The 16,195-nt window shown below is 46.0% G+C and overlaps 1 protein-coding gene across 1 annotated transcript in view; it reads right to left on the bottom strand.

The window, feature by feature from the left end:
* Positions 1-9,203: 9,203 nt before the first annotated feature.
* The window catches only part of LOC105553394 (ankyrin repeat domain-containing protein 18B-like), a 49,692-nt gene continuing 42,700 nt past the window's right edge, over positions 9,204-16,195 (bottom strand). Inside the window, exons 15-16 of the mRNA XM_011999451.1 lie at positions 9,951-10,053; positions 9,204-9,467 (exon numbers count right to left, since the gene is read on the bottom strand). Of these exons, the coding sequence (XP_011854841.1) occupies positions 9,204-9,467; positions 9,951-10,053 (367 nt within the window). The remainder of the gene's footprint in view (positions 9,468-9,950; positions 10,054-16,195) is intronic.

The following is a 16,195-nucleotide window of genomic DNA, read 5'->3' as shown; positions in this document are numbered from 1 at the left end:
GGATCACAGGCCCAGTGCAAGTCCAAAACCCAGCAGGACGGTATCCGTTTAATCTTACAGCTCCAGAATCATCACGAGAACTCACCATCATGAGGAAAGCATTAAGGAGATGGTGTTTAACCATTTGTGCGAGATCCTCCCCCAACACCCACCTTTTACCCCTCACCCCCACCATAATCCCCCCATTCTCCCCAATTCCCACCTTCCAACACCCACTGCTCTCCATGATTAAATCACCTTCCACCTGTCCCACTTCTAACGTTTCTGATTACGTTCCACCTAAGTTTCTGTAGGGACACACAGCCGAATCTTATTCTGTCCCTGCCTCCCCCAATCTCAAGTCCTTCTCAATTTGCAAAATACAACAATGCCTTACCTACAGTCCCCGTGGTCTTAACTCATTCCAGCATTTACTCAAATGTCCGAAGCCCAAAGTTGTATCTGAGACAAGGCAGTCTCTTCTGCCCCTGAGCCTCTGAAATACAAACAAGTTAACTACCTCCAAGGTATAATGATTGTCCAGGTATTGAGTAAGAATTCGCAGCCAAAAGGAGCATTTTTGCCAGAGAGAAGAACAAAACACAAATGGGACTTACAGGTCCCATTAAAGTCCAAAACCCAGCAGGCCAGTTATTCAAACCCACAGCTCCAAAGTCACCCTTTTTTAATCCTTGTCCCACATCCAGGGCACAAGGGTGTGAGGGCTGGGCTCCCAAGGCCTTGGGAAGCTCTGCACCTGTGGCTTTGCAGTGTTCAGCCCCCGCAGCTGCCCTCATGGGCTGTGCTGGTGTTGAGTGTCTGTAGTTTTTACCCATAAAGGGTACAAAGAACTTGGTGAGTCTATGAATCTGGGGTCTGCATGATGGTGGCCTCCATTGTGGGGGCTCTAACACCATATTTTCCTTCTGCACTGCTCTAGTAGAGGTTTCTCATGAGGCTCTGCCTTTTTGGCAGCCTTCTGACTGGACACCAGGCACTTTCATACATCTTCTGAAATGTGTGTGGAGGATCTCAAGCCTCTGGACTAGTGCTCTGTGCACCCAGTAGCTTAACACTATGTGGAAGCCACCAAGGCTCATAGCTTGCACCCTCTGAAGCAGTGACCCAAGCTGTACCTGTGCATCTTTGAGACAAGGCCAGAGCAGGAGCTGGAGCTGCAAGGAGCTACAGTGCTGCCTACATCCCTGCTGCACACAGCAGCAGGACCATGAAGCTGGCCCAGGAAACCATTCTTTTCTCCCCAGGGCCTGTGACAGCAAGGGCTGCTGCAAACATCTCTGAAATGCCTCCAAGGCTTTCTCCCCCATTGTCTTGGCTATTAGCACTGGCCTTCATTTTATGCAAATTTTTGAAGCCATCATGAATTTTCCCTCTGAAAATCAGCTTTTGTTTTGACCACTTGGCCAGGCTGCAAATATTCCAAACTTTTGAGCTCTGCTTGTGATTTAAATATAAGTTCCATTTAAGGTCATTTCCTCGGTCACACAAAAGAGCACAGGCTGTTTGACACAGACAGGACACCTCTTGAGATTTGCTGCCTAGAAGTTCATTCCACCAGATATCATCACCCTCACTGAATCATCACCCTCAAGTTCCAAGTTTCACAGATCTCTAGGGCAAGGTCACCCTGCAGCCACGTTCTTTCCTACAGCAAAACAAAAGTAACCTTGGCTCTTGGCTCCTGTTCCCAGTAAGTTCCTCGTTTTCATCTGAGACCTCATAAGCCTGGCCTTCACTGTCTCTCCTTCTGTCAGCATTTTAATCACAACTATTTAACAAGTCTCTACAATGGTCCAAACTTTCCCTCATCTTCCTGTCTTCTTTCAAGTCCTCCAAACTCTCCAACCTCTTGCTGTTAGCCACTTTGAACCTGCTTTTACATTTTCAGCTATCTTTTTCACAGCCTGGCAATGTAGAAGGAAAAAAAAAGTCAATTTTCAGGGCAAACTTCAAGAAGGCTTCAGATCTTTGCATTAAAAAGACCAGTGCTAATAGCCAATACAATGGGGAAAAGGGAAAAGTCATTGAAGGTATTTCATAGCTTCATTTTGCAGTACTAAATTTCTGTATGATCATAACGAAAAGGGGCTCATGGTTCTGTAGGCTGTAAAGAAAGCATAGTAACTTCTGCTTCTAGGAGGACTCAGGAAGCCTCTCAATTATACCAGAAGGACAAGCAGCAATAAAATGTTGCATATGGCAGGAGTAGGAGCAACACAGAGAGGAAAGAGGTGTCACATCCTGTTATACAACCAGATCTCATGAGAACTCAGTATCACAAGGTCAGCATCAAGAAGATGGAACTTAACCATTGGTGAAGGATCTACCCCGCAACACACCTCCACCCCCTACTGTTTCCAGGCAGAAGCCTGAGGCAGAGGCAGAGCCTCTTGGAAAACCCCTACTAGGGCAGTGCAGAAGGAAAATATGGGCTTGGAGTCCCCATGCAGGATACCACCATCCTCCAGACCCCAGATTCATACACCAACCAACAGCCCACACCCTCAATATGGAAAAGCTACAGGTACTCAACACCAGCCCAGCCCATGAGAGCAGCCACGGGGCTAAAGCCTGCAAAGCCACAGGTGCACTGCCTTAGTAGTTTTCCATGAGCCTCTGCCTCTGCAGCAGGCTACTCCTCCCTCCTACTACCCACCACCCTCCCACCACCCTATGGCCAGTCTACTCCTCCCCACCCCTGTTTCCTTACTCCCCCACCCTCCTCCCATCCATGATTAAATTACCTCCCACCAGCCTTCACCTCCAAAATTTGGGATTACAGTTCCACATGAGTTTTTCTAGGGAAAAACAGCCTAACCATATTATTCCGATCTTGACCCTTCCAAATCTCATGTCCTTCTCACAGGGTAAAATACAATCATGCCTTTTCAAAAGTTTCCAAAAGCCTTAACTCATTCTAGCATTAACTCAAATATAAAAAGTTCAAAGTCTCATCCAAGACAAGGCTACAGTCTCTTCTGCCTATGACCCCCTGAAGTTAAAACGGAGTGCTTTTCTTCAAAGGTACAATGATGATACAGGTATTGGGTAAGCTTTCTCAATCCAAAGGGAAGAAATTTCCCAGAAAAATATCACAAATGGGACCACAGGCCCAATGCACATCCAAAACCCAGCAGACCAGTATTCATTCAAACTCACAGCTACAAAATCATGAAGAGAACTATCAGAAGGACAGCATTAAGGAAATGGTGTTTACCATTTGTGAAGGATCTGCCCCCAACCCCTGCCTTCTCCCACCATAATTCCCCCCAATTCTCCCCACCACCCCTACCTTCCAACCTCCACTCTTCACCATGATTAAATCACCTTCCACCAGCCCCCACCTTTAACATCTCCCATGACAATTCCACATCAGTGGGACACAGAACCAAATCATATTATTCTGTCCCTGCCCCCACCAATCTCATGTCTTTCTCACATTGCAAAATACAATGATGCCTTCCCTACAGTCCCCCAAATCTTAAATAATTCCAGCATTTACTCAAATGTGTAAAGCCCAAAGTTTCATCTGAGACAAGGATACAGTCCCTTCTGCCCATGAGCCCCTGAATTATAAAACAAGTTAACTATTTCCAAGGTACAATGATTATACAGGCAACAGGTAAGCATTCCCAGCCAACAGAAGAAAAACTGTTAGAAAGAAAAACAAAACACCGATGGGATTCACAGGATACATGAACCTCCAAAACCCAGCAGGCCAGTCATTTAATCCTACAGCTCCAAAATCATCCTTTTGGAATCCTTGTCCCACATCCACGGCAGAGGGGTGTGAGGGCTGGGCTCCCAAGGCTTTGGGCAGATCTCCACCTGTGGGTTTGCAGTGATCAGCTCCTGTGGCTGCCCTCATGGACAGGGCTGGTGTTGAGTGCCTGTAGCTTTTCCACACTGAGGGGGCAAGCTGTTGGTGGGTCTATGAATCTGGGATTTGAAGGATGTTGCCTCCCTGTGTGAGGGCTTCAACTTGATATATCCCTTCTTTCCTGCCCTAGTAAAGGTTTCCCATGAGGCTCTGCGTCTTGGAAAGGCTTCTCCCTGGACACCCAGGCTTTTCTGTACATCCTCTGGACTATAGACGGAGGCTCCCAAGCCTCTAGTCTCTTGCTCTGTGCACCTCCTGGCTTAACACTATGTGGAAGCCATCAAGGCTTGGAGCCACCGCTGAAGTAGTGACCCAAGCTGTACCTGTGTATCTATCTTTCAGCCATGGCTGGAGCTGGAGCTGCAGGGATGCAGGCAGCAGTGTCCTGAGGATGCACACAGCAGCGAGGCCATGGAGCTGGCCCAGGAAACCATTCTCTCCTAGGCCCCAGGGCCTGTGACAGCAAGGGCTGTTGCAAAGGTCTCTGAAATGCCATCAAGGCCTTTTCCCCATAGTCTTGGCTATTTGCACTCGGCTCTTTTTTATGCAAATACTCTTAAGTGTTCTTGAATTTTTCCCCCTGAAAATCAGCTTCTCTTTGTGACCACTTGGCTAGGCTGCAAATTCTTCAAATTTTTGAGCTCCACTTCCCATTTAAATAGAAGTTGCAACTTGAGGTCATTTCTTAGGTTGCACATAAGAATACAGGCTGTTGAACGAAGAGGACACTTCTTGAGCTATGCTGCCAAGATGTTCATTCCACCAGATACATCCTAAATCATCACCCCCATGTTTATAGTTTCACAGATCTCCAGGGCTAAGGCCAATCAAATGTAACCTTGGCTCCTGTTCACAGGAAATTCCTCATTTTCATCTGAGACCTTTTAAGTCCGGCCTTCGCTGTCCATCCTTCTGTCAGCCTTCTCATCACAAGTATTTAACAATTCTTCTCAGTGGTCCAAACTTTTCCTCATCTTGCTGTCTTCTACGCGTTCCCAACTCTCCCGACCTCTGTCTTTTACCTACTTCTGAACCTGCTTCTACATTCTCAGTTATCTTTGTCACAGCCTGGTAATGTGGTAAAAGAAGAAAAGTCCATTTTCAGGGGAAAATTCACGAAGGCTTTCAGATATTTTCATGAAAAGAACGTGGGTGCTGGTTGCCAAGACAGTGGGGAAAAGGCCTTGAAGGCATTTCATAGCTCCACTTCACAGCACTAATTTTGTGTATAATCATAAAGAAAAGAGGTTTAATTGGCTCACGGTTCTGCAGGCTGTAAAGGAAGCATAGTGGCTTCTGCTTCCAGGAGGACTCAGGAAGCCTCCCAATCATACCAGAAGGCCAAGGGGCACCGAGATGCTTCATATGGCAGGAGTAGGGGCATGACTGAGAGAAGAGGTGCCACACCCTATTATACAACCAGATCTCATGAGAATTCCATATCACAAGGTCAGCATCAAGAAGATGGTGCGTAACCACTGGTGAAGGATTCGCCCCTCTATCCCCACCTCCACCTCCACTTCCCACTGTCTCCAGGCAGAAGCCTGCTGCACAGGCAGAGCCAGATTCATAGACCCAACAACAGCTTGCACCCTCAGTGTGGAAAAGCTGCAGGCACTCAACACTAGCCCAGTCCATAAGAGCAGCCACGGGGGCTAAAACTTGCAAAGCCACAGGTGCACTGTCCTAGTAGAGGTTGTCCATGAGGCTGTGCCTCTGCAGCAGGCGACTCCCTACTCCCACTACACCCCACCCTTCCACCACCCTACAGCCAGCCTACTCCTCCTCACCCTACCCACCCCTTTTTCCTTCCACCCGACCTGCCTCCCATCCATGATTAAATCACTCCCGCCAGGCCCTCTTCCTTCTGTCATTCTCCAATCCCTCCAAACCCTTCCAACCTTTGTTTGCTAGCCACTATGAGCCTGCTTCTACTTTTTCAGGTATCTCTAGAGTGGGGTTGGCTATGTAGTAATAACACAAAACCTGATATAAGGGGGGAAAATTCAAGACTTCAGAAACTTGCATATACAAAAGCCCTGTGCAAATTAGCCAAGACAAATGGAAAAACGCCTTCAAGACATTTCACAGCTCCTCTCTGCAGTTCTAATTTTCTGTATTATCGTAAATAAAAGAGGTTTAACTGACTCGGGATTCTGCAGGCTGTGAAGGAAGCATAGTGTCTTTTGTTTCAGGGAGGAGTCAGGAAGCCTCCTAATTATATCATAAAGCCAAGGGACGACGAGATGTCTCCTAAGGCAGGAGTAGGAGGAACACAGAATGAGGACAGAGGTTCCACAGCCTGTTAAACAACCAGATCACATGAGAACTCACTATCAGGACAGCATCAAGGGGATGATCCTGTATCATTCGTGAAGGATCTACCCACACCATTTTAGGACTAAATCTTTTTCCACCTAGGCCCCACCTCTAACATTAGGGAGTATAATTCCACATGAGTTTTGAAAGGGACATAGAGACAAACCATATTATTCTGTCCCTGACCCTACGAACTTCATGTCCTTCTCACATTGCAAAATACAATCATGTCTTGCCAGCATGAGTCTTAACTCATTTCAGCATTAACTCAAAGTTACAAAGTCCAAAGTCTCATCTAAGTTAAGGCTCCAGTCTCTTTTTCCCTATGAGTCTCTGAAATAAAAAGCAAGTTCACTGCTTCTAAGGTACAATGATGGTACAGGCATTGTGTAAGCTTTCCATATCCAAAAGGAAGACATTTCCCAGAAAGCTTCTTATTTCTATCTGAGGCCTCCTCAGCCTGGCCTTCACGGTCCATGTTTCTGTCAGGATTTTTGTCACAACCATTTAACCAGTCTCTAAGATGGTCCAAACATTTTCTCATCTATCTGTCTTCTTTTGAGCCCTCCAAACTCTTAAAATGTCTGTCCATTACCTAGTTCCAAAGCTGCTTCCACATTTTCAGGTATCTTTATAGCAATGCTCCAGTCCTTATTTGCCATTTTCTGTATGATTCATTTTGAAAAACAGGTTTAATTGGCTTATGGCTCTGCAGGGTGGACAGGAAGCACACTGGCTTCTGCTTCTGGGAGGCCTCAGAAACCTTTCAATCTTCGTGCAAGGTGAAGAAAGAGAATTGTCTCACATGGCAAGAGGAAAACATGCAGAGTAGGGAGGTGACATAGAGTTTTCAATGACCAGGTCTCATGAGAAGTCACTCATGATTGTGAGGACAGTAGCAAGAGGATGGTGCTAAACCATTCATGAGAAATTTGCCTTCAGGATTCAATCACCTTAGACCAGGATCTACCTTCAACATTAGGAAATATAATTCAACATGAGATTTGGTGGGGACATATATTCGAATTGCATCATCAGTCTTTGAGTATAAAGACATCCACATCAGGCTTTATACAGCCAGCTTCTTTGAGACTCTTCACACGGTTTGAAGTCTACAGCATATATACTAAAATATTCATACTTTAAAAAGCAATAAAGTAAGTGGTATCTTTCTTCCAAAAGTTACACTGGTAGTGTAGGCAATCATAGCATGATTTAGTTCATCTTTGCTACTCTTTCTATTCTATCACCATATTAACTGTTTCCTACACAATTCTATATTCAGCTGAGTTTCAACTGAGAACAAAAGCATCCTTGTCCTACCACCAACAGCTGGCATTAGCTCTTTTTTAGTGTTATTATTCTGCTGTAGAAAGTATCCTTGAACTGGAAACAGTCCACAAAGGAGTATCTAGTCATTTAACACTATCAATTCCTGGGTGACTTTTTGAAAAAATAGTATCTCTTGTTGCAAGAAATGCTGCATCTGTGAGTCCATGTTTCTCACTCAAATTGGATGAAAGTGGTGAATTTCAGCCACAGTGTCCCAAGAAATCCTGTTCCTGTGATTCTGATGTCATCGGCCTCTGCACCTCTGTCTTCCCTTCTGCCCCACATTGCCTGCTTTTCGTGACATTGGTAAAAGCTTCCTTGTGTATGTGGATGATGTCTAGGATGTTGGCCTGGTGTCCCTGAGACAGCCCTAACAGGTCCATGACTGGGTCCAGGTCCTGCCTGGGTTGACTGGCAAAGAGCTCACTGATGGTGTTGAAGGCATCTCTGGTGAAATGATGGCCTGTTCCAGCTCCAAGACCTGGCCGAGGCTGAAGAACTGGCTGCCTTCTGATGCTCTTTCTTAAAGCCTGTCCCCGTCATCTGCTTGCATGTCAACTCACTGGCTGTGAAGTTGAGCTGAGCGTCCTGCTGTCCATCTTCTTGGTGAATCACTCGAAGCTGTCAATCTTGCTCTCCCACTCCTAAAGGTTGAGGGTCATCCTGGGGGTGGGCTCAGGGTCAGGAAGAAGCTGGAATTCACCATCTCATCCTTCTCAGCCTACCTCTTGCCCTGTCTCCAGGCTCTTCAGTGCTGGTGGGGCACATCAGGAAGTGATGGAAGATGTGGCACTGTGCCCGCACCCAGAAGCTGGCCGTGCGGTTCATCCACTAGATTGGGCCCTTTCTGTACTTGAGCAGAGTCCCCCTCAAGATGGCCTGTGGTCTGCCTCTTGGCACCCAAGAAGCCCACAGTGCTGTAGGAGCCCTGAAGCATGGACTGGGGCCCCAAGGGCAGCACACACCCTGCTCCTGAGCCTGCTGCTCATTTTCTCTATGTGGCTCCATTTGTAGCACAGTTGTTGCACTGAGGCCTGTGCATGCCAGGCAAGGCCAAACTGGCTCAAAGAGCAACCAGCCACCTCTGCAAGGGTGTGCCAGGAGCAGGTGGACCAGCCACCAACCTCACTCGCTGCCCTCAGGGTAAATCAGTAATTCTGCCCTGGAGGTAGGGCCCCAGTGCCATCTGCTTTTCCTCAGGCCTCCGCTCCATCAGCCATCAGATGGCAGCTACTCAGGCTGCGGGACCTGGCCACCCCTGCTTCCTTGAGTGGGTGAGGCTGGTGGCTGGTCTACCTGCTCCAGGCACACCCTTGCAGAGGTGGCTGGTTGCTCTTTGAGTCAGCTTGGCCTTGCCTGGCATGCACAGGCCCTGGGTATTAACAAGCTGCGCTGAGTGAGCTTGTCCTGTCTTGTGCCAAATTCTAAGTCTGGCCAGGGCCACAGAAGGCTGAGTCCCCTGGGTAGTAATCCTGGCTGCTGCTGGAGGGCCCACAGTGCCTCTCCCCTCCCAGGGCCCAGGATGAGGCCCGACTGGGTCAAGACCCTTTAGATATGGATCTTGTTCCCCAGGAGGGGGCCTCTGTCCCACAGGTTGGGTGAGAAGATGTATGGCATGCTGCTGGCTGCTAGGGTTGTTGGGAGGCCACGTTTACCCTTTCCTCCAGGGATATCAAAGTTTCCAGCTTCCCCTTTGAGAACGACTTCCCAAGGCCCAGGTGCCATCTGGGGCTGCAGGGCAGCTGTCCGCATGCTGCCCTGGCTTCTTCCATGTTGTGCTCATCACTATCCACCAAGGGAGGTCAGATGCAGGCACCATGCAGGGCAGTTGTCTCTGGACCTGCGTCTTGGTTATCATGGAGCCACACTGGGCCTGGTGACAGGGCCCTGATGGGGTTGTCCTGGGGTTGTCCAGAGGAGATGCAGAATGGAATTGCTGTGAGGATGAATGAGATGACTCTCAGCACAGAACAGGCACCTGGTGAATGCTCAGGGATTACCCTCAGTAGCTGCCCAGAGGCCAAAACCACCCACCTGATAGTGACTGTCCCCAAGCCAGGAGGAAGAGAAGAGAGCAGGTCCCACTCACCTGAGTCTGATCAGTCAGCTGTGCTGAGATGTGCCTCTCACCTAGAAAACAGTCCTTCATGCAGAGCCACCCACAGACACTGCTGTGTGTCTCTTACTGCTCCACAACACAGAGGTGATGGGGACTCAGCAATAGCGACATTGTGGGATGACACAATCCACCACAACGGGAGCCTGCTTGGGTCAAGAGTGCTCAGAGTCAGTGTCCTCTATCCCCTGAACTGACATGTGTGCATGCATTGTGTTTGTGCATGCGTGTGTGTGTGTGTGTGTACATATGGGTGTGTGTGTTTGTCTTGCTTCTCTGGCCAGGCCTAGCTGCTCCACTCACAGGAGCACCCGCGTCCTCATCACTGTCACTACCAGGGCCCAGGGCCAGGATTAGAGCCTCCACAGGTGCTCCCCAAACTCTACCCTCCCCACTGAGGGTTGTCCTGGGGATGCAGACAGAGGAAGGGCACCGGGCAGAGCAGAGAGGGCTGGCACCCTCTCTAGGTGGAACCCAGGTCGTGTGTAAAGTTGTAGGTCTGTCTGTATTCAACACATCTTCTCTCATTCTCTTTCCAGCAACCCTCCAGGGTGTCCTAACTCAGCTTCCCTACAGATGGAGGCAAGAAGGCTCCACAGACAAACCCCCTGCCTGAGGTCACACAACGGCCAACTGGCCAGGTTCCTACTGACCAGGTGCCCCCAACCAGGTCCCCACTGATGAGGCCCCTAATGACCACTTCTCCATTGACCAGGTCCCACTGACCAAGTCCCCACTGACCATGTCTCCCTAACCAGGCCCCCATTAATAGGCCTCATGGACCAGACCCCACTGACCAATTTCCCACTGATCTGGTCCCCATTGACTGGGTTCCCACTGACAAGACCACAATTTACCAGGTTGCCGCTCACCCCAACCCCACTGAACAGTTCTCCATGGATCAGTGCCCAGCTGACCAAGCCCTCTCTGACCAGGCCCTCACTGACCAGGCTCCAAGCCACTAAGGCCCCACACTGACCAGGCCCCTAATATACTGAGTTGACCCCACCAACCAGTTTTTTATAGTTTATGTTTCAACCAATCAGGCCCCACTAATAAGGCCACCACTGACCAGGTCTCTACTGGCTAGGCTTCCAATGACTAGGTCACCAGGTCCCCACTGGTGAGGCCTTCACTGAGGAGGCCACTGCTAACCAGGTCCCTGCTGATCAGGTCCCAACTGACCAGGTCCTGATGACCAGGTCATCTCTGACCATGGTCCACTGATGAGGCCCCTGAGCAGTGGTGCTCAAAGTCTCATTACAATGCCCCCATCAGCCCACAGACCCTCCCTCCCTGCATGTGTGCCCAGAGGTCAGGCCTTGGGGGTTTTCTTGGGCCCCAAGGCCTCTCCTCCAAGACACAGGGAGGGACAGTCAGCCTCAGGCTCCAGGTGCCCAGCTTCACACTTGCCCCCCAAGGCCCTCTGGGCCCATCTCAAAGGAGATAGTGAGATGGCCTGGCACTGCCTGGACATGCCATGTAGCCTATTCCTGAGTGTCAGAGTGGGAAGAAGGAAGGGACATTTGGCAGGCAAGACACCCTGTTCTTCTGGGTCTCCCAGGCCCTTCCCGCAGAGCCCCGATCTAGAGACACGGCACAGAGGTTGCAGAGAGACTAATCCAGAACCCTTGAGGCTGAGCCAGAGACCACATGAGGATTGTCCCCGGACAGCTAGAAGGCCCTTCGCTAGTTTCTTGGTACCTCAGTGGATGCAGCAGTGGTTCTTCTGTCGGGGACTAGTAAGTGTGTGCTGGGGAGCGCTCACCTGTGTTTCCTCGGTGGCTCCAACTCTGCTTCTAAGAAAAATCACTCATTCCGGCCCTGGGGCAGAGAAAATACAAGATTAGCTTAGAACATTTTATGCCAGAAAGTTAAAAACTGCTGACAGAGTAACAGGGACAAATCAAAAAGACACAAAGTCAGCTTGAAATGTCTACTACTGACCTAATCTTGGGGAATTGGAGCACAAGAATCATAAGCTTTCCCTTCTCCTTTATTTATTGTTTTTGTTTGTTTTTGAGATGGAGTCTCGCTCTGTTGCCCAGGTTGGAGTGCAGTGGCACAATCTCGGCTCACTGCAAGCTCCACCTCCCAGGTTCACGCCATTCTCCTGCCTCAGCCTCCCGAGTAGCTGGGACTACAGGCATCCGCCACCATGCCTGGCTAATTTTTGTATTTTTAGTAGAGACGGGGTTTCACTTTGTTAGCCAGGATGGTCTCGATCTCCTGACCTCGTGATCTGCCTGGCTTGGCCTCCCAAAGTGCTGGGATCACAGTTGTGAGCCACTGCACCCGGTCTTATTTATTGGTGTTATTTCTCCATGTAGAACAACGAAGAGAACAAGAAAATCATCTGGCAACCATCATAGTAATGCTTGTTCAAACACAAGTCACCCACGAAATGCTAAATCTAATGGGTTTTGAGGAGTAACCAGATATTTACAGAGCCTCAAAGTATTTCCACACAAAATATGGTTGAACTACACATTTAAAATCATAACATTAGTATGGACAAACCTGGCAGGTACTCTTTAAGTCTCCTACTATATAGAGCAATAAAACCTGTAAAATGCAAATAAGCCTTTGATGACCTTTACTAAAGTATCAACGATGACTTGGTTGTTTGGCTGTTTAAACAGCTGACATTTGGGCAATTTGAGTATGCCCAACCCAATAATACTGGTGTTCATTTGCAAGATCCACTTAAAACTTAAGAAGGCTAAAAAATGTCATTTAAAATACCATATAAATTTTCAACATACATATGACACAGAAATATTCTAGTACATGAAAAATTTAGTAAAGATTGTGATGTTATATATTTTATGAGAAACAATTAAAATTTCATGTAAATAGCCCAGTAATAAAGTTTCATAATCTTTTAAATCATAAAATTTGTCCTTAAGATTTTACGGTTAAATATTCTCTTGATTAGATGTGGCTTACCAGTGGATTCTAGAGAAGAAAGTAGATGGGAGCAAGTGCCCAACACAGCAAAAGCTGGAAAGAAAAAGAAAGAATTACGTTCTTTACCTAAAACATTTCAGTTAACTAAGTGTGAGTTTAAAATGTAAAGAGTTGAGAACATTATCAGAGTTAATAAGAATGAGAAATATGTATGTACAATTACAATCCAAAATTACTATTAAATAATCTACACATAGCATAAATTCTAACTGTGGTTAAATATCATAGCTTTTTCATTCTTCATTCATGTACTCAACAGCCACGTTCTAAGGTACTGAAACTAGCACTGGAATTACAAGATGAAGATGGCATGGTCCACCTCTCAACAGTCATATGCTATAACCTAAAAAACAGACAGGCAGGCAATGTCCATATAGTCACAGATACCATGACAGGTATACAGCAGGGCACTACTGGAACACACAGAAGGGACACCTATCACACTTTTGTGTCAATATCATGGGCTTTCTGGCGGAGGAGATCCATAGGTTGATGCCTAAAGGACAAGGAAAAGCTCGCCAGATAGAGGGAAAAGGCAAAGGCAAAGAGCCTGAGGTGACCAACAGCCCGGTGGAGTTCTACTCCACCCACTTTGGTACTAGAGCAAAGGGCAGAGTGCGGTAAGTGGTGAGAGACAAGGCTGAGTAACTTGACAAGAATTACATTGACATGGGTGTTTTTATTTCATGGTGAAAATTTTGGAACTTTTCTTGAGAACAGATGTAAGTCAATGACACAGTAAACGACAGGAGATTTAAAAGATCACCTGTCAAGCGACTGCTTATGAAGGGTTATTGCTCAGTTAAGTATTTCTAAATGAGTCTGAGGTCTGTTGGCCTTCAATCTCCACCAAAACCCTGAGAACTTGATAATGCCTTTGTTTTCGGAGAATCCTTTCAGTGTGCTGGCTGACAGTTCCATGAGGATGGCAAAAGTGAAGAAATTGTAGAGTCAGTGAAAAAGAGATGGCTACACTTCTCGGGAATTTTTTAAGCTATGGAACATGATGAATTAATGGTGCATAAGTATACTCTTCACTGTGAAAGTTTTTGTTTTCACATCTTTCATTAGATGTGTGCAAGAAAAAGATACTGAACATAGTATCTACTAACCCACAATGAAAAGGAATGCCATCTGCTATTTACACTTTATTACTAAAATAAACCTAAATTTAATTAATAAATTTTGGCAACATACTTTTCTTTGTTTCTCTAATTATTTGTTCTACACAGTCTGGCTCCACCTAAAATAAGTAAAAAAAAAAAAATGTTTAAATTAAACAAGAGACAGTATCATGAGAATAATAAATCACTTACAAAATGTGGCCTTTAGTATTTTTAGTGACTAGATATAACATGAAGTTTGCTTAAATAGAAAAATAATCACATAATAAAGTAAAATTTCTACTTAAGTTTAGATAATAGGGGATGTATCTGTGTAATGCTGTTTAGAGTAATCTGACAAAAATAGATAACATTGGTCTGTTGGATATACATAATTTTAGAAAGGTGGTGTTTATTAGTACAAAGGTTAAACAATGGCAGGGCATGACAGCTCATGCCTGTAATCCCAGCACTTTGGGAGACAAAGGTGGGCAGATCACAAGGTCAAGAGATCAAGACCCATCCTGGCCAACATGGTGAAACCCTATTTCTACTAAAAATACAAAAATTAGCTGGGCATGGTGGTACGTGCCTATAATCCCAGCTACTTGGGAGGCTGAGGCAGGAAAATCGTTTGAACCCAGGAGGCGGAGGTTGCAGTGAGCCGAGATCGTGCCACTGCACTCCAGCCTAGTGACAGAGCGAGACTCCATCTCAAAAAAGAAAGAAAAAAAAAAAGTTAAACAATTAAAGTCATATTTTGCAATGAATGCATTGCTTTGAAATTCTTAGCAAAACTCTGTCCTTTATAAAAGTTCAATCCAATTTTTTACTTCAATAAATTTTTTCTTAAAAAGAAATTTATATTCTTTACTTATAGAAAAAAATTTTTATAGTAAATGTTTCTTGCTTTTTTTTTTTTTCTAGTTTGTATGCTAAATTAAAGTGGTACTGGTGTAAGTTTCTTTCAAAGGTATATTGAGGGATGCTGAGGTTTGGAGTACAATTGAACCCATCACACAGGTAGTGAGCATATGACCCAGTAAGGAACCCTGGCCCACTCTGTCCCTCCCCGTTCTTATTTCCCAGTGTCTACTGTTCCCATGTTCACGCCAATGTGCACCTAATGTGTAGCTCCCACATGTGAGTGAAAACAAGATATTTGGTTTCTGTTTCTGCCTTAGTTTCCTCAGGATAGAGGATTCCAGCTGTATCCATGTTGCTGCAAAGGACATGACTTTGTTCTTTTCATGACTGCATAGTATTCCATGGTGTATATGGAATTTTCCAATCTACCTTGGATTTTCAATCACCCAATCCTTGGGTGCACCTGGATTGACTCCATGTCTTTCTATTGTGAACAGTGCTGCAATGAACATACAGGTGCATGCATCTTTTTGTTACAATGATTTATTTTCCTTCAGGTATACCCCTAGTATAGTAATGGGGTTGCTGCATGTGGGATTACACGTGCCTGCCACCACGCCTGGCTAATTTTTATAGTTTTAGTAGAGACAGGGTTTCATCATGTTGGCCAGGCTGGTCTCAAACTCCTGGTTTCAGGTGATCCATCTGCCTCGGCCTCCCAAAATGCTGGGATTACAGGCGTGAGCCACCGCACCTGGCCAACCACAAATCTTTTAACAGAAAAATGGAAATGACTCTTTCAGTGTCTTGTTTATTTAATTCATAAAATGCACTTATTTTGGATTCTATTAAATAATAAATATCTATGTGTGGTTAAGTGTTTGGTTGCCAGTCATTCACTTGTGATTATGGGTGGGAAGAGTTAAGATGGTGCAAAGAAACTTTAAAAGTGGTATGGGCTGGGCATGGTGGCTCATACCTGTAATTCCAGCACTTTGGGAGGCTGAGGTGGGTGGAGCACAAGGTCAGGAGCTTGAGATCAGCCTGGCCAATATGGTGAAATCCCATCCTTACTAAAAATACAAAAATTAGCTAGGTGTGGTGGTGGGCACCTGTAGTCCCAGCTACTCGGGAGGCTGAGGCAGGAGAGTCACTTGAACCCGGGAGGCGGAGGTTGCAATGAGCTGAGATCATGCCACTGCACTCTAGCCTAGGCAACAGAGCAAGATTCCTTCTCAAAAAAAAAAAAAAGGTGATGTGAACCACAGACAAACTACAATCAAGTAGAGTAAGACAAAGCATCTCAAAGTATACCATCAGTTAGTAGGCAATAACATGCAATTTCTAAAACCTAACTTAAATGCAGCTTTTAAAGACATTTTAAATGTGTCAGTTTAGTCACATTTATTGAATAAACTTAGCAAATGGGTATCTCTCTTGAAAATGAGAGCTCCAGTGAATTAAAAAATGTAAAGTTCCCATTTCCTTTCTGTGTTAACACAGGTAATTATAATCTTCACTTAACATGCATAAGTCAACAGAACAACTCAGTATTTCACCAAATTATAAACAAGAATTATATTAAAGAAATGAAACCCAAAAGAGAAA

This window comes from Mandrillus leucophaeus, unplaced genomic scaffold (genome assembly GCF_000951045.1).
Source record: "Mandrillus leucophaeus isolate KB7577 unplaced genomic scaffold, Mleu.le_1.0 Scaffold593, whole genome shotgun sequence".
Classification (NCBI taxonomy): domain Eukaryota; kingdom Metazoa; phylum Chordata; class Mammalia; order Primates; family Cercopithecidae; genus Mandrillus; species Mandrillus leucophaeus.
This window is presented reverse-complemented; position numbering and strand designations above follow the sequence as displayed.